We start from the raw sequence: 18,808 nt of genomic DNA on the forward strand, positions 1-18,808 counted from the left end.
GTAATGACATGATAGCTGCCGCATTTAAACTTAAGTATGTGAACATTTGTTTCCACATACATATAACTAAGATCTTGCCAGTTATTGTTTGCAGGCCTTCCTGTAACAAAGGAAGTTTCTGTGTATTTCTTCCTGCTATGCATTTTTTGTATTTGTGTATTGGCTGATGTTTCATTCCAAATGAAAGTTACAGTTCTGAAACATCACTGAACTGCAAAGCGATGAAATTATTTCACTTATGCCAATTACGTCATCACTGAATATTTGCAAAGATTAACTATAAGATAAAATTATGAAGTCGCAAATGCTTAATATACACTACGATTAGATAAACGAGCACCGAGAAAATAGTTCAACTTGTGATGTCAGCCGGTGACAATACAGTTCCCCATGTCAGTGTGATTGATGGCAGACATAGGTAATACAAGAATGAAAAAGCCAGCGTACCATGCTCACTTTCATTCCATGATATCATATAGGGTTGATGATGAAATGAAATTATTGTATGGATTTGACAGCCAGGAGTCCCCACTTGGGGTAGCTCGACAGCCGAGTTGCACTTACTTTCAATTGACTTGTGTGTCAGTTATGATGAAATGATGATGGGGACAATAAAACACCCAATCACAGAGCGAAAAATTTTCTACCCAGCCAGGAATCGTACATGGGCCAATTTCATGCCAGTCAGATTTCAGGAACACAATTTTCATAAGTTTGCAGCCATAAAAGTTTAACAACTAATCATGTGCAGTTATGAGGAGCCTAAAGGATTTATTAGTGGCCAACTCCTTCTATTTCATTTGTGAATTTATAAGGAAAACCAATTTATGTGTATATGTTACGAATAATATCAAATAATGCAAGTATTAGTACAATCTGACTTAGTACAAATTCACTACAGTAATGTCTCATTGTAAATGTGTATTGTAAAATGATATTTCTGTTTGATAGTGCACAGCTACAGTAGCCTAAGGATTATCATATGCACTTCAGAGTATTAAATATTGTTCAAGTTATTTATTACAATTTAAATTAAAATATGTTTATGATTTTCTGACTTAATCCACGTCCATGAGGACTGTATCACTTGGATGTGTGGAAAGTGCATTACCATGAAAGTTTTTAGCAGGTTAAAATTTTTTGCTAGACTGAGACTCGAATTCGGGATCTTTCCTTTTGCAGGCAAGTGCCAGGATGTTTGATATCAGCATACACTCTGCTGTAGAGTGAAAAATTTATTCTGAATATATTAGCATATCTGGTTTTCTTTGTAAATATGTGTTATGTATTTTTGACTTTTTGACGTATTATTCGTGTTAGAGGATCTTCTCAGTATGGATCTATTGGAATGAAAAGTGCATCTACTCTAAAAGTCACCGTCAAAACTTTTTTCTCAAGGAAGCCTAACTGTGACGTCTGTGTTAGTGATGCGATTTGAAATGCATTGTGGAACGTTTTGACGTGACCTGAGGTTATGTCAGGTGTGAAGGCCAATTCACACCACCTGTCAGCCCTAACAAAGGAGAAAAATACAATTGTTTATGACGCTATTAGTTATTTAAGGAAGAATGCATAACGGCTAAGGTAAATAGGATCTATTTATTCCCTTTAATCCCCTTTTAATATATATATATATATATATATATATATATATATATATATATATATATATATATAATTTTCGTTAGTAAGTGACGGTATTTGGAATGCTTTTTCGCTTCTCATTACTTTACCACAGAAAACTCACGAAGAACTTGAGTTATGGAGAATGCTTCAGCTATTAACAGACTATATCGCTATTAGTATCTCGATTCCCATACTGAACTTTAACTTTTTGTATCAAGGATGGTAACCCTAACCCATAACCTCACTTCCACCGTTTGCGACTGGGCTAAGCGAACTGGCGTGATGTGATGTGCTGGAACGTGTGAATATGCCCCGACGTGTTGAGACGAAACGGCCTGTGGGAACTGGCCTTGAAATTGCCCTTATTTTATTTCTGTCTGCAGCTGGAAGGAGCTTTTCAGCCACAAAAAGATAAAAGTTATGTTTGTAGTTCTCAGTGTTAAAAACAGCTTACAAACTGAGAAGTAGTATTAACTAAAATATGCTAACTATTCTAGTGTAGCTTCTGACCTTAAAGAATAGTTCAGTACAACCTACTGTCTGGCTTGCACCAAATCCGAGCGCAGGTTTTTATTTCGTTTCGATAATCACAGATTTATTACTTCTCTTTGGATCCCAGTGAAATGTGACACAGTTTATCTTCACGTACATGATCTTTGGTGCGTAATGCTCCTTGATGTAGAAGGTTATGGTCTATTTGTGTAACTGAGAATCTGCACAGTAATTGAAATTCAGGCAACAGAGGTGCAATATTCTGGATGAATTGCCAATTTTTGTAGTATTTAAAATTCTGTTAGAAAGTGTGTTATTCATTATTAGTATATTTCGTGTTATTGTGAAGTTATGAACTAATTATTTAAAGCTTGCTGACATTCGCAGCTTACATAGTTAAGCTCAAGATTTCCTGGTACATAGTTTAACAATAAGTGTCAGACTGTGTATAACACAACAAATTGAGGACTTTTTTTACTGTACTGTTAATATTGTTAAACATTTACGGTTTTCTTTGTCTAGGTCAGATGACGTTATGTTCCGAATCCTTGCACTAACCTTGATTGTTTTCCTTGTATAGCTTGTTGCTGCCGAGGGCAAGCATTCTCCCTAAAGCCCATCAGAAATGTCTACGCCTGCCAGACGACGTCTGATGAGGGATTTTAAGCGCCTTCAAGAGGATCCGCCTACTGGTATTAGTGGGGCTCCTACTGAAAATAACATTATGCTTTGGCATGCTGTCATTTTTGGGCCACACGACACTCCTTTCGAAGATGGAACATTCAAGCTGACATTGGAATTTACCGAAGAGTACCCAAACAAGCCGCCCACAGTGAGATTTCTTTCGAAATTGTTTCATCCAAATGTTTATGCGGATGGAGGCATCTGTTTGGACATCTTGCAGAATAAGTGGAGCCCGACATATGATGTGTCTGCTATTCTGACATCAATCCAATCACTATTAAGTGATCCCAATCCGAACTCTCCAGCAAATTCAATGGCAGCTCAGCTTTTCAAGGAAAATCGACGAGAATACGAAAAGCGTGTGAAGTCATGTGTGGAGCAAAGCTTTTTGGACACGTAAGGCTGTAATGTTTACATGTTTATAGTTAAAACTGTGATTGGAATATTGCACCTTAACACTGACTAAGGAAATTATGTTCCCCATAAGCCTAAGGCCTGTGATTTCACTAAATTATAGCTATTAACAGCTTCCAGATTTCATATTGACACACCAATTTTTGTCTTAGAATAGTAATGCTACTAACAGAGGACTGTTAATTTGTATGTTATATGTCATAGCTGTGATGATTAGAATTAAATGAAATATTAAATCCATAAAATATCTTTTACTTAGTTTGCCATGCCCCAGAGTTTTGTGTATTAAACTAAAATGCTTGAAATAGGTGGAACTAAATTGTTTCACAGGAAGTGCCTCTGATTTCAGCGGAATTGCGCAACTGTATGTTAATATAATGTTCAGTGCATATTTAGTAATGTTTCAAGCATGAGTGATTCTAATGTTACGCAATTTTTCACTATTGATGCCAGATGAAAATATTTTGTAAAACTTTGTCATTGATGTGGTGCAGCCTTGTCAGATTTCTAGGTGCTGGAAATCAGTTCCTTCAAGTGTGCAAAGAAAAGACGCATAATAATTTGACTATTGCAATGCATGAGTGGGAAAAAGTTAATTTCCCCTTTGTGAAAATGTGCTTAACTACTCCCAGTTTTTTCCAAGATGCTCTAATGGTTTTTTAAATATTGAATGAATACTGAAGTTGGTGAGAGGTATTTGAAAACTTCTCAGTTGTGAGAAAAGTAAACACAAACTAGGATTAGGGTTCCATCCTTTTGGAAAACTGCAGAGAACAATATAAGTAAAAAATGTGGATAATAATGTTCGGACAAGTTATTTTTGATGTCAGTATATGTTTGGGGGGGGGGGGGGAGGTTAAGGGTATTTGGTGTGTCAAGACATAATGTAGTGAAACACTGGTAAATCAGAAATTTAATGAAAATTACTGTTGATGTACTATATTTTGAAATATCATATTTTGTTTCATTTGAAGGAAAGTTGTTTTGGAGCAGCAGTGTTTTGCGTGATGGCAAACATAGACTTATAATAGAAACCTTCCCAAATGTCGACGTTGTTCAGCCAATAAACAGCGTAGTTCATTGCAAGAAATTTCTTAGTTTGTTGTTGGCTGAAAGTTTGTAGTAGGAAGTGACAAAATTTAGAGCAACAGAATTTAATTTGAATAATACTCGCAGGAGTTGTTATTCTAAATATATAGATTTGCCAGAAACTATTTTTGACAGTGCTTTTTGTATGACTTTACGGTCAACTATTGTATGACTATAGAGTCTCTACTTATTTTATCAGGATTGGTAATTAAATCTTTGACACAGCTATCATGAAATATAACTGCTTTCATGCAGTTTATCATTGCATTTTATGTGCAATTTGAAAGCATTTTACTATCCATTGATAAGGCTCTTATGGCAATAAGTAAAAGTTTCAAAATGTTTACAATAAGATTTACTGTTGAAAGAATCGTTTCCAGTTAAACGACTTTCAGCTGATAAGTTATTTTTTAGCAATGCAACATCAGCATTTAGCACATGGCATCCAACTAGCACTTAAACTGTTATTCAGTGTTAACATGACTCTCTGGTTACTACTTAATCATATCAAAATAGTGTAGCAGTTACATAGTTAAAAGTGGGGCAGTACAGAACTTAACAGCATTTTATTTCAATATCCTGTGTGGGATTTTACCCACAAATGATGGTATTTTACAAGATAACAGATGCCTGTAAAATATTTGTCTTGCAGTGCCTGAGTGAAACTTTTTCTGTGGGAAAAGAGATGTTATTTTTAAAAATATTTGAATACAGAAAATGAAAATTGTGTGTCATGGAGTGTAGGAAACTGGTGGTATTATTTGTCAATAAGTACTATTACTGAGTACAGCATAATGTCATATACGTTGATCACTATTTGTAAGTATTGATACTGTTACGTATCAAGTATGCAATTTGTTTTACAGTTGTCCTTAAAGTAAACTTTGGAATTCTCTGTTAACGATTTTAATTCTGCAAGTTGAGTCACTGTGCTACTATGTTTCTGAAACGGTTCTGTGGGTTTCCATATTACACACATCAAAATGTATGGGAGTGTATCAGTATTATGTAACATTTACAGACTAATAAAGCTCTGCTGTTGGTTGTAATGCCAGAGGTGTTGTGACTAATACACACACACACACACACATATTATTATTATTATTATTATTGTTATTATTGCTAGACTGTACTAGCAGTGAACTTAACTGTTGTGTCCAAAAGTTACTAGCCTATATTTTCCTGCAGGTCACAAAATGGTAAGTGGATTTTATATATATGAAGGCTATCGTGTTTTATTTTTTAGTTAAAGTTATTCATAACTTACTGCTTATTTGAGAAATTGGCATAGAAGTTGCCTAGTGTATTTGGGCACCTTCTCCACTGGTTATTTCATCATACACAGGAAATCTTAAGAGAATGAGTGCACATGAATCAAATTTATGGCCTTAGAAGAAATAAAAATACAAGAAAAGAAACAATAGAACAGAAGATGCAGAAAAGAAAACGCTGGAGATGAATCAGTGCATAAAAAAGTGAAAAATGATTAAGAAGTGCTGTTTTGAAGTGATTATGTTCAGTTCAAAGCATTGAAAACGGTTTGTGCTGTTGTACAGTGATGACTGAATACTTCACAATTACCAGCTTTATTTTCTGAGGCCTACTGTTTTTTTCTGTGTTTTGTGAACAAAAGCTGAGAAAAGTTCTGAATCAGGCTTCTGTCATGGTACAAAAGAGAGGAAACATGGAGACAAATGAATAGTTATCTCATTGTGCAGGAGAAAAAATTCATTCTGCAGGTCAAAGACGACAGGACAAGGGGATCACCAACAAATGTTAGTTAAGAGCATATCATTTCCTTAAGTCTTGAATGTAAGATGAACTGTGGTTGTGGAAGTAAGTGCTTACACTTGGTTTCATTGAAATTTGTCTACTACCACAAGGTAATTACTTTTTCATACATTTGATTGATCTTTTTTCTGTCTTGTTTTACCCTGTCATGACATTTATCTGTGTTGTTCTTTATATATTTAAATTATTGAGACACATTGCATGTATAATTCCACATTAAACTATAGATGTTCCTCACAAGTAGTTGGTTAGATGAAGTGTTAATTTGATGGAGGCAAGGACAAAAAAATTTTGACTGGACCATGCCCAGTAAAATGTATTTATTTATATTTTTTGCATGTAGACCATCAAGCGAGGTCTTTCTCAAATGTCATAGGTTTGACAGATTACTGTAGATAGATACAGTAATGGTACATACATTTGTCTTAGTATTCTAATTATATTCTGTGTTACAAGAGAGAACAAGTAGATTAGAATTCACTGAGTGAAAATATAAGGACTACTGTCAGTTATTTTTAATTTTTTCTTCTGCCTGAAATAGTTCCCTGTACTTCTAGTACCATAATTGTCTCGTTGCACTTAGTTTGTTTTTACTATTCAGAAAAAATGTAATAAGTTTATACATATACAGTGAATATACTGTTAGATATTTGTTAGGCAAAGGTTTCGTGACGGGACACTCTGGACTTTAGCCCATGCGTTAATCTAATGGCTCTTTTCTGTAACACTAATATTCTGTTAGGTGCAGGTCTGCCGCACAACCCCACAGGTCAACACCATAATTTAGAAATGGTTAAACTTTTCCATAGTAAACAATTGTTAGTGCTTGTATTGGCACTATTTTTGCCAACCGACTCATAAGACACAGGCTACTGCTGATTTTCTCACACACAGAAGTAATGTGGTTTACCCAACGGAGATTTTTGTGCAGGTGGACACCAAGAAATTTAATGTTATCTGTTTTTGCTGATGTAATACCAGAAATATTGTTTATTTAAGCCTTATGAGAACCTGTTAGTAGCTGGGATTTAATGATGGTGTTTAGGCCCTGATGTAGAAAATAGGTGGCAACTTCTGTCACACCCTTAGTTGTAGCTGAGTGTAACGTCTCAAAAGTCTTTTTCGTAAAATAAGATGGTGTCGTCAGCATAGGTTACTAGAAGTGAGTTGAAGGGTTGTGTCGTATCATTGACAAACCAAGAAGAGAAAATTACCAAGGATCGATCCCTTCAGTACCCCTGGGTTACAGTACCTCTAGAAGATTGGAAATCTATTACCTTGGTATCTATTTTACGTGAAATTTTAGTACATCGTTTGCAATTTGTCAAATATTTGGTCAGTAATAGATGTCCTTGATGTTGTAATTCTTCAATTTCTTAACAAACAACCCATGGTTGACAGAGTCAAAGGCTTTGAAAGATCCAAGAATATGCCAGCTGTTCTCATACCTTGGTCTAGGAGAGTGTACACTTTATGGAGAAATTCAGTAACTGCATTAGTTATGCACTGGTTTTTCCTAAAGCCATGCTGTTTTTACTAAAGGTAGGGATCAATGATATTAGGCAGTAGTTTTAAACCTCTTTTTTCTCATCCACTGGTTTAACAAAGCTTCGTGGCCGAGCAGTTCTAGGCGCTACAGTCTGGAACTGCATGGCCGCTACGGTCACAGGTTCGAATCCTGCCTCAGGCATGAATGTGTGTGATGTCCATAGGTTAGTTAGGTTTAAGTAGTTCTAAGTTCTAGGGTACTGATGACCTTAGAAGTTAAGTCCCATAGTGCTCAGAGCCATTTGAACAATGCTTATTTTTAAACTACCAGGGTAAATGCTTTCTCCAGTTCGAGGTGTGTTAGTGGTTCAACTAGTCTTTTTATGCATTTTTTTACTACTACTATGGGAGGATTATCTTTCTGATATCAATTTCTTTAACCTCATTAAATTCAAAGCTCACTGTTCGGAGAGTGTGCTTCGATATCTCTCGGCACATTTCTAAAGTGTGTCGATTTCCTGTTGGTGATGTGAAAAGTTTTTGGAAAGGTTACATAATTCTTTGAGTTCTTTTATAATATTACCATCCTGTGTAATGCATAAGGGTTCACTGTCCCTAGCTGTGGAGGTTTTTCAATACTTATTGATAAGTTTCCACGATTCTTGCTTACATTTGCAGATTGAGAGGTTTCATTACCGTGGACTTGTTTTTTAAGGTTTGAAAGTTTTGATTTAAAGGTTTTCTTAGCTGTGCTGTATTTTTGTTTAAAAATGTACAGTGTTGTTGATTTGTACAGGACGTCAAGGTCATGAATATTTTGCCCGAGTTTAACAAGGCTGGATGGAAGTCTGAGTTTATTTCTTCCACTGTGACTGTCTGCATTTCTTTAATGGGACAACAGAAATCGAAGTTTCTCAATAGGGTGTTATAAAATTGATCCCATTTGTTATCTGATCCTTCCACATGGCAGATTCGATCCCACTTCTCCTCAGCATGTTTGATTTTCAGAGAGTTGATATTAGTATTGCTCGTAACTTGTTTCTTTTCAAACATTTTGGTATTATTTTGGGTGCTGTTTTTCTGTATTTTATCTGTTGTACAAGGCGGTCTGAGTAATGAAAGTCTGTGTTACTAAACTTAGCAGTGTCTTCAGTAGGTTTGCTAATTATTGTGTAATCTATCCAGGTAGGACTAGAATCTGAGACTCTGGTATCCATGGTAACTATATTTCTAAGACTGTATGAAGTTTATACATCTACAAGGTTCATGCTAGCAATGGTCATTGGGACCAGTTTGCCTAATTATGGTACTGAAGCTGAGAAAATGGATTAAAACTGCACAAGGTGGTCTGTATATTCCTATTACTTTGTTTTACTACATTGACTCCATGCTCTTTTAATCAGATTGAAATACCACTTACTTCTAATATCCCCTCTTTACTGCATTGCTCAATAAATGTAAGTTTCTTACACACAATGTTCTCTCAAAAAGAAAGTTGCCACACTTCCACCATTATGCTGTTTTCTACAATAAGTGTTTACCAGTACATAAGCATTCAGTTTATAACAATTAATTTTGTTAAATTTAAACTGTGTTCAGTTAATACTAACACTTGTGGCAAATGCTCATTTACAAATACCTTTAGTATAGTTTCTTCCTAAGGTATTGCACATTCAGATGTATCATGCTAACTGATGCCTGGATTTCTTCTCTTTTTATATGTCTGTCGATGTTTTGTTCTGTGGGATTGGATCCAAGATTACCTCCACTTTTGTTTGTATCTTCTACATGTGTGGTAACACTGAGTGCACATGGCTCACATGTATGTTTGAACTGCCACTTCAATATGTAACTACTGAACTCTATGATTACCATCAGAAACAAGATTTTTTTCTCTATTTGCTTTTTGTCACACGTTGTACTTAGATTATTATTATTATTTGTTGATATTCTTAACTGTTAGTTGTTTTTACATTGCATGAAATTTTAATAGCAACCTCTAGATGCCAAATTTCAGTATGCATATTAGTTTACTGCTGTCATTTTTAATCTCAGTTTTGCTTGAATATGAGAGACCATTTTGCCACACTGATCTTAGGCAAGTTTCCATCTGCTCAGTGTGAAAGCTGCTTTTAGTAGTGTGTATGGTATGTAAGTATGCTTTTAGTGCTCCTTTGTTGAATAACTATAGGCTTGACTAATTACAAGAACTGACGTGTGTTTGTACTGTTTCTTGCACAGGGGCTCAAAAACTTTTGAGAATGATGATAGTACAGAAATCTGCTTTTGTCTACATCATTTTTAGCTTTTTTGTACAGAGCTTTAATAATTTGTAAGTTGATTTGTACTGAACCTTACTGCTTGTGAACAGTACATTAGACAGTTGATGTGGTATGGTACTAGTGTTTTGACTGGTTCAAAATCGTTCATCTTCGTGTATCTGCTGCACCAAGATCCTTCATCTGATCTGTATATTTTTGTCTGGCCCCTACTGTTTCGTTCCCCTTCCTCTGCTGCCCATTCCTGTACCAAGTTCCATCTTCTGGTAAGGGTCTTTCATTGACTTCTTTCCTAAACTATTATTTTTAATGCTTGATTTTATATTCTACCTGTACACACATTTTATCACATTCTTCAGTTGATCATATTTCCAGTTTATCTTTCAGATTTCCAGTGGTCCATGTTTCACTTAAATGTGGTGTTCCATATGACAATGAATACTTTCAGTAACCTCTGCCTTGGTTCCATTTCAGTGTATGACATCAGTAGGTTTTTTTATTGAACAAAGCATTCTTTGCCTATGCCAATCTAGTACTGACATATTCCTTGGTTTGGTAATTCTGTACAATCCTGCTCCTCAGTCATGCATTTCTTTCATTACATCTTGTTCCCAATTCTGATAGGTCATTTTTCTTCATATTGTTATTTATAAACATTGTCTTTGCTTTGTTTATCCTTAATTTGCATTTATTGCCACGTGTGTTGTACATTCCTTTCAATGGTTCCTCAAAGTTTTCATTTGGTCTATTGGACTAAGTTATTGTTATGTTCCCTTTGAACTCTTCTTTTCCTGAAAATTTCCATCACTTCCTTTACTAGCTCTTCGACATATGTTGAACAGTTATGGCGATTAGCTGCCGTGAACCATTCTTAAAAGAATTTTCATCGCTAGACCTTCCACTGTTTGAACTATTCAGTGTTTGATTGTACTTTTCTCTCTCAATTATCCTGTTTATAGTTTGTTTCCTGTAGCTGCCCACGAGTTCACTGGCCTGGCATAGATATGGCAATTTTCACTTTTTTATTATTTGGATTTAATTTTCTGCTAGAGCAGAACTTGTACTTCATATACTACTAGTAATTGTCTTCAGAGCTATTCCTGTCCTCTTGGTGCAATGGATAGTTTGTCTGAGGTTCATTGCAGTTATATTTAAACCCTTGGGTTACGCTCAGCGGTAAGGTGCCAGATCATGAATCCAAATGTCTCTGGTTCCATCTGCAGTCAGTCCCAGGATCTATGTCACTTATCACTTTTTGTCTCTGGCAGTGTTTGTTATTGTGATAAATGCGGACTTGTTCTTTGTTTTAGTCTGCATTAAACTGTAGGTCCTGGTATACCATCTTTGACCACGCCCAGTAAAGAGCTGTGATTTTCAAACCAACCAGTTGATGATAGTTTTACTTTTACTAGCTAATTCTGTCTGGGCAGGCCTCGGAAAACCTAGGAGTACTGATCAACCTCCATGTCACCCTCAGTGTATAGGTGTCACTGGTTGTGGATATGGAGGGAATGTGGTCAGCACACCGCTCTCCAGACCACTGTCAGTTTTTGTAACCGGAATCACTATTTCTCAATCGAGCAGTTCCTCGATTGGCCTCACAAAGACTGAGTGCACCCCACTTGGCAACAACGATGGGCCATGTCAGGCAGCTCTGAACTTTGGTGATTAGGCAGGAACAGTTGTTGCCACTTTGACAGGGCCCTTTGTTTTACCTTACCATGAATTAGTTATTTCATCATTCTAAAACATGTAAAGAGTGCATTCATGCACTTGTTCTGGAATTCTTTCATTTCTTTAACCATTCTCTCCCTCTCCCTCTCCTCCCTCTCCCTCTCCTCCCTCTCCCTCTCCTCCCTCTCCCTCTCCTCCCTCTCCCTCTCCTCCCTCTCCCTCTCCTCCCTCTCCCTCTCCCTCTCCCTCTCCCTCTCCCCCCCGCCCCCCCTTTCATTGTAAAACTTTGTATAAGCTGTTTGTTCAATGCTACAGCCTCCCAATTCTAGGATTTATATTGATTGTGGCTCTTTTGTTGTCTTTTAAAGCTTACCCATACTGTTTTCTTCTCATTTATTGTCATGCAGTTGTCTCTAACATGTTGACGTCTTTCTCCTGTCACAGAGACCTTCTACTGAATCTCAGCAGTTCTTTAATAAAAATTTAGTGTCGTCTGCAAACACTGGCTCTGCTGCTGACGAGTGGTCTGGTAAATTATTTTAAGAAAGGTTGGTCTTTCCTTCTCATTCTGTGCGGTACATCTCCCTTGACCTTTGGTTCTGGGTAACTTTCCTCAAATCTACCCCTTTTCCTAGACCTCTTCACCCCTATTCCTTCGCCTTCAACCCTTCTGCCTGAGAAAGGAGCCATTGGCTCTGAAAGCTTGGCAGCTACAGCTGTCTTTTGTGTGTGTTTTCTGCCACTGTTTGGCGAGTAGACTTTTTATCTATCCAATAAATTTTTTTCATCAATAATTGATACTTTCTATTATTTTTGATGCAGTTGGAACTACAGAGATTGGTCTATAATTACTAGGGAGGTGTCTTTCTCCATTTTAAATGCTGGGAGGGTAACAGTGATTTAAAGTGCTTGTGCGAAAATATTGTCTGCTGCAATTCTGTTGGCTAGGTATAGGAATGAAATTTTAATTTCATTTTCTATGCTCTTTATGACAAAATTCCCGTTCCATAATAGTCCTCCATTTTAGAAATTCCAAGCTTGTTAATTGTTTTGCTATTATTGGGAAGAGTACCCTACTATTTTTGTTTCCTTAACAGAATTTTATGGTCTACAGAGTCGAACGCCCAGGCAAATTCACAGAAAATGCCAAAATGTTACATTTTGCTATTTCGTTCTACTAGAATTGAGTTTGTGAGAACAAATATTGTGTTATCAGTAACAAAGCCTTTACAGAAGCCGAACTGAGCTGTTGTTAAAAGATTATTCCCAGAAAGATGATTCAGTATTATATTGTAAGCTACCTTCTCAGAAATATTTGAGAACATTGGAAGGAGTGCGATTCTTCTGTCATTAGAGATAAATTGTTTACCTACACTTTTGGTATACCGGTGAAATTACTACATACTTCAGTCTTTCAGAAAATGCTCCTTGATGGACTGAAAAAGTAACTCGAGAGTGGCTCTACCAAGTCAGCACAATATTTTAGAACTTAGCCAGAGACAATTTATAGGTAGAAGTGTTACTACTTTTTAGTGGTCTAATGATTTTTGTCATCTCTCTAATACGTGAGTTACAAAAACTTCTGGTAGTGGAGTATGCAGTGCCTGTCTAAGTAAGTTCCTTGGATCTGATATTGAGGGATGATTTTTTTTTTTTTTTTTTTTTTTTTTTTTTTTTTTTTTTAAGTTAATTCATTTCATGCCTAATAATGCTCCAAATTGTTCTTTGCATTGGTCTTGGAATTTTTGCCCCTTTGAATGCACACTGAAGAAATTTGCAATACTGCTTATAGTGTACTTGAAAGTCTTGATTAGAGCTAGTCCTTTGCATTAAATAGAACTCTATTTTCCCAATAGAGGATATTTTGATCCCAGATGTTAGCTGCCATTTTTCTCAGCATCTACTGCCAATGTCCCTGACCCTTTGTAAAAGAAAACTGGATTCATGAAGTGGAAATTTTTACGAAGTCTCAGACGGTGTCCAGGAAAGACAGATTAGGCGGAATTGGTGGTGGAGTGTTTGTGTCTGTCAGTAGTGGTTTATCTAGTAGTGAAGTCAAAGTAGGTACTCCGTGCGAATTGGTATGGGTGGAGGTTATACTTAACAGCCGAACTAAGTTAATAATTGGCTCCTTCTACCGATCCCCAGACTCCAATGATATAGTTGCTGAACAGTTCAGAGAAAATTTGAGTCTCATAACAAATAAATACCCCACTCATATGGTTATAGTTGGTGGGGACTTCAACCTTCCCTCAATATGTTGGCAAAAATACTTGTTCAAAACCAGTGGTAGGCAGAAAACATCTTCCGAGATTGTCCTAAATGCTTTCTCCGAAAATTATTTCGAGCAGTTAGTCCACAAACTGACGCGAATTGTAAATGGTTGCGAAAACACACTTGACCTCTTAGCCACAAACAATCCAGAGCTAATAGAGAGCATCATGACTGATACAGGGATTAGTGATCACAAGGTCATTGTAGCTAGGCTCAATACCGTTTCTTCCAAATCCACCAGAAACAAACGCAAAATAATTTTATTTAAAAAAGCGGATAAAGTGTCACTAGAAGCCTTCCTAAGAGACAATCTGCATTCCTTCCGAACTGACTATGCAAATGTAGACAAGATGTGGCTCAAATTCAAAGATATAGTAGCAACAGCAATTGAGAGATTCATACCTCATAAATTGGTAAGAGATGAAACTGATCCCCCATGGTACACAAAACAGGTCCAAACGCTGTTGCAGAGACAACAGAAAAAGCATGCGAAGTTCAGAAGAACGCGAAATCCCGAAGATTGGCTAAAATTTACAGACACGCGAAATTTGGCACGGACTTCAATGCGAGATGCCTTTAATAGGTTCCTCAATGAAACATTGTCTCGAAATTTGGTAGAAAATCCGAAGAAATTCTGGTTGTATGTAAAGTACACAAGCGGCAAGACGCAGTCAATAACTTCGCTGTGCAGTGCCGATGGTACTGTTACCGACGACTGTGTCACTAAAGCGGAGTTACTGAATGCAGTTTTCCGAAATTCCTTCACCAGGGAAGACAAATGGAATATTCCAGAATTTGAAACACGAACAGCTGCTAGCATGAGTTTCTTAGAAGTAGATACCTTAGGGGTTGCGAAGCAACTCAAATCGCTTGATATGGGCAAGTCTTCAGGTCCAGACTGTATACCGATTAGGTTCCTTTCAGATTACGCTGATACAATAGCTCCCTACTTAGCAATCATATACAACAGCTCGCTCACCGATAGATCTGTACCTACAGATTGGAAAATTGTGCAGGTCGCACCAGTGTTTTCTAGGGTAGTAGGAGTAATCCATCGAACTACAGACCTATATCATTGACGTCGGTTTGCCGTAGGGTTTTGGAGCATATACTGTATTCAAACATTATGAATCACCTCGAAGGGAACGATCTATTGATACATAATCAGCATGGTTTCAGAAAACATCGTTCTTGTGCAACACAGCTAGCTCTTTATTCGCACGAAGTAATGGCCACTATCGACAGGGGATCTCAAGTTGATTCCGTGTTTCTAGATTTCCGGAAAGCTTTTGACACCGTTCCTCACAAGCAACTTCTAATCAACCTGCGGTCCTATGGGGTATCATCTCTGTGCGACTGGATTCGTGATTTCCTGTCAGGAAGTTCGTAGTAATAGACGGCAAATCATCGAGTAAAACTGAAGTGATATCAGGTGTTCCCCAGCGAAGCGTCCTGGGACCTCTGCTGTTCCTGATCTATATAAATGACCTGGGTGACAATCTGAGCAGTTCTCTTAAGTTGTTCGCAGATGATGCTGTAATTTACCGTCAAGTAAGGTCATCCAAAGACCAGTATCAGTTGCAAAGCGATTTAGAAAAGATTGCTGTATGGCGTGGCAGGTGGTAGTTGATGCTAAATAACGAAAAGTGTGAGGTGATCCACATGAGTTCCAAAAGAAATATGTTGGAATTCGATTACTCGATAAATAGTACAATTCTCAAGGCTGTCAATTCAACTAAGTACCTGGGTGTTAAAATTACGAACAACTTCAGTTGGAAAGACCACATAGATAATATTGTGGGGAAGGGGAGCCAAAGGTTGCGTTTCATTGGCAGGACAATTAGAAGATGCAACAAGTCCACTAAAGAGACAGCTTACACTACACTCGTTCGTCCTGTCAGAATATTGCTGCTCGGTGTGGGATCCTTACCAGGTGGGATAGACGGAGGACATTGAAAGGGTGCAAAAAAGGGCAGCTCATTTTGTATTATCGCGTAATAGGGGAGAGAGTGTGGCAGATACGATACGCGAGTTGGGATGGAAGTCATTAAAGCAAAGACGTTTTTTGTCGCGGCGAGATCTATTTATGAAATTTCAATCACCAACTTTCTCTTCCGAATGCGAAAATATTTTGTTGAGCCCAACCTACATAGGTAGGAATGATCATCAAAATAAAATAAGAGAAATCAGAGCTCGAACAGAAAGGTTTAGGTGTTAGTTTTTCCCGCGCGCTGTTTGGGAGTGGAATGGTAGATAGTATGATTGTGGTTTGATGAACCCTCTGCCAAGCACTTAAATGTGAATTGCAGAGCAATCATGTAGATGTAGATCTATCGGAAATAAATTTTTCATTTATGTTGTGTCCTTGGTAAGCTTCTTCCATTTTTCATCTGTAAATTCTCTTACAATTCTCTGAAATTTTCCCTTTCCTTTCTTAGTTAAACATGATTGCTGGATAAGCTTTATTGCTGCCATTGCCATTGGCCAGTAAAACCATTCATTATGGGGATCACATCTATTTCATTAAAGAGAGAAGCACTATGTCCTTCTGTTCTGATTACGAATGATACTGCAGGGATCAAATCAAAGCTGGACAGCAGTGATTGTAGGTCCCCTCCATCAGAACTACAAAAGACGAGATCTATGTTGAAACTCCCACATACACTGAAACATCAGCACAGTAATTATGGTGGTAGGTTGAACAAATAAAGTAAACAACTCATCTGCATTTGACCAGTCAGTTGTGAGCAGTCAATGGCTGTAGTGTTTGTGTTTTTTGTGTAACAAATTTCAATGGAGCAACATCTCCAAATCAAATGTATAAGGCATTGTCCAGAATATTTTGAAGAAGAGAAAAGCGTATGCAAAGTTTGCTCCACACATCTTGACTACTGAACAAAATCAGTTATGCATAGACTCCTGCCATGGCTTGATTGAAATGCAAAATGCAGAAAATCCTTTCGTGAAAAAAATTTGTTATCAATACAAACCTACCACAAAATGGCAAGGTGCAGAAATTCACACGAATGGTCAACACTTTGACATAATCAACATTTAAGTCAATGTAAGTACTTTTCTAATGGGTTCACATGGTTGTATGGGCATTCTGTGCATAGTATTAAAGTGTGTTGGCAGGAAAGGAGGGGGAGGGGAGTGACATTTTAGAGCACAGAAGGCATTAAAACCATTATCTCGACTTTCTCTAATTTTTTATTAATGCATTTTCTGGATTGACAGGGTACAATCACTTCCCAGTTATTACAAAGTCTTGTTAATATCCCTTGTAATCTATTAATGTAGTTTGAAATATTTACCATTGGGGACCAATAAACTGTCATAACTGCTATCTTCTACGCTTCCAAGTCTATTAATAGTGCATAACATTGTTTCATTATGACAGTGTGTTAATTCTGTAAATATTGGCTGTTCCAATTTACTGCATTTTATTCACCTGTTTCGGCAATCACCTGACAAACAATCGGGGTAGTAATTATCATATTCAAATGTTTTATGTTTTTGTCTTACACTTTCTGACATGTTCCACACCCACAATAATCATCTAATTTTTTGGGTCTGTGGAACAAAAACCGAATATAATCTAATCTAATATAACCTGAAGTACATTATATTATTCTTGAAGAATCAAGTTCACCAAGATCATTTTAACTGAACCTTCTGTCAGTTCTTGGTAGAATGACATAATAAATGAAAAGCACTGATTTTGTAGACTTTTCCGGCGTAATAACTGCTGATATTCTTCACGGGCTTGCAGCTGGATCATGTCGTCGTCCAGACACAATATTTCGGCTGACCAGCTGGCAGCCATCTTCAGGTGAGTTAATGGTCATGCACTGCCTCGCCGGAACTGAATCCTAGCCACAACGATGGAAACCTTCATATACCACGGACAGCGCACTGCGCATGCGCAAGATGGTGGGAAGCGCCTCCTGGCGGCAAGTAGACACACAGCGCGCCGGTGGGAGAAGACGGCAGAAACGATAAATCGCAACAGCACTAGTTGGAAGAAACCAATGATCGAAAAGAAGACCGTTCTTGTTTAATGTCGGACAAAATCATATTCCATAATCTTACTTGGAGGAAAACCTTTACCCCTGTTAATAATATTACTTGATAATCTAATTTCAATGGATTCTTTAAGAAAACATTCCCAATAGCGAGAAGCAGGAGGTATCAATTGTCTTGTCATACATCATCCTGTGTCGTTCGTTAAGGCAGTGTTCCGCCACTGCCAACTTCTCAGGCTGGAACAACCAAGTGTGCCGATGAGGTTCCACACACTGGTCCTGAATAGTTTGACCAATATACTTCTTTCCACAGTGACATGGAATTTCATAAACCCTGGGCTTCCTCAAGCCCAAATTATCTTTAACTGAGCCAAGAAGGGCTCTAGTCTTGGCCTCCGGTGTAAAAACACTTTTAATACCATATTTTCGTAAAATTCTTGAAATTTTGGATGGTATACTTCCCCCAAAGGGTAAATAAGTAACAGCTTCAAAAGTATCCTCTATTGGCTTGCGTGATGGACCAAACTGAAGGGCACGACATATTTGTTGTTCCTTATATCCATTCTGTTTAAAGACAATCTTCAAATGATAAAGTTCTTCTTTCAAATGTTCCTCGTCAGAAATGGCATAAACTCTTTTCACCAGAGTCTGCAAAACTCCACTGCATAGGTGTGGCAGATGATAGCTGGTCTCATGAAGATAGAGGTCAGTATGAGTAGGTTTCTGATACACACTGTGTCCAGAAGTCCCATCGTCCTTTCTTAAACCAAAGTGTTTTTTTAGATACGTTGATGACATTTTAATAGTTTGGCCACATGGAATTGATGCTTTGAATCGCTTTTTAGATCTTTTTAATTGTCTACATCCGAGTATTCAGTTTACTATGGAAATTGAAAGTGATGGTAAACGTCCATTTCTTGATGTTTTAGTTCAAAGAAAGGACGATGGAACTTTTGGACACACTGTGTATCG

General features: G+C 37.3%; 1 protein-coding gene across 3 annotated transcripts; it reads left to right on the top strand.

The window, feature by feature from the left end:
• Nucleotides 1-2,226: 2,226 nt before the first annotated feature.
• Nucleotides 2,227-5,354, top strand: LOC126195096 (ubiquitin-conjugating enzyme E2-17 kDa-like). Of its 3 annotated transcripts, none has more exons than XM_049933559.1 (2): nucleotides 2,227-2,370; nucleotides 2,699-5,354. In XM_049933559.1, exon 2 carries the CDS (start codon nucleotides 2,744-2,746, stop codon nucleotides 3,200-3,202), a length of 459 nt encoding a protein of 152 aa, XP_049789516.1. In that variant the 5' UTR covers nucleotides 2,227-2,370; nucleotides 2,699-2,743; the 3' UTR covers nucleotides 3,203-5,354. The 3 variants fall into 3 exon arrangements, with proteins under 3 accessions (XP_049789516.1, XP_049789517.1, XP_049789518.1); XM_049933560.1 differs by lacking the exon at nucleotides 2,227-2,370 and adding an exon at nucleotides 2,406-2,533; XM_049933561.1 differs by lacking the exon at nucleotides 2,227-2,370 and adding an exon at nucleotides 2,406-2,426.
• The last annotated feature ends 13,454 nt before the right edge of the window (nucleotides 5,355-18,808 follow it).

Source organism: Schistocerca nitens, chromosome 7 (genome assembly GCF_023898315.1).
Source record: "Schistocerca nitens isolate TAMUIC-IGC-003100 chromosome 7, iqSchNite1.1, whole genome shotgun sequence".
NCBI classification, from domain to species: Eukaryota; Metazoa; Arthropoda; class Insecta; order Orthoptera; family Acrididae; genus Schistocerca; species Schistocerca nitens.

Excerpts from the sequence above, each read along its gene's own strand:
- LOC126195096 (XM_049933559.1), top strand. The coding sequence starts at position 2,744 with ATGTCTACGCCTGCCAGACGACGTCTGATGAGGGATTTTAAGCGCCTT.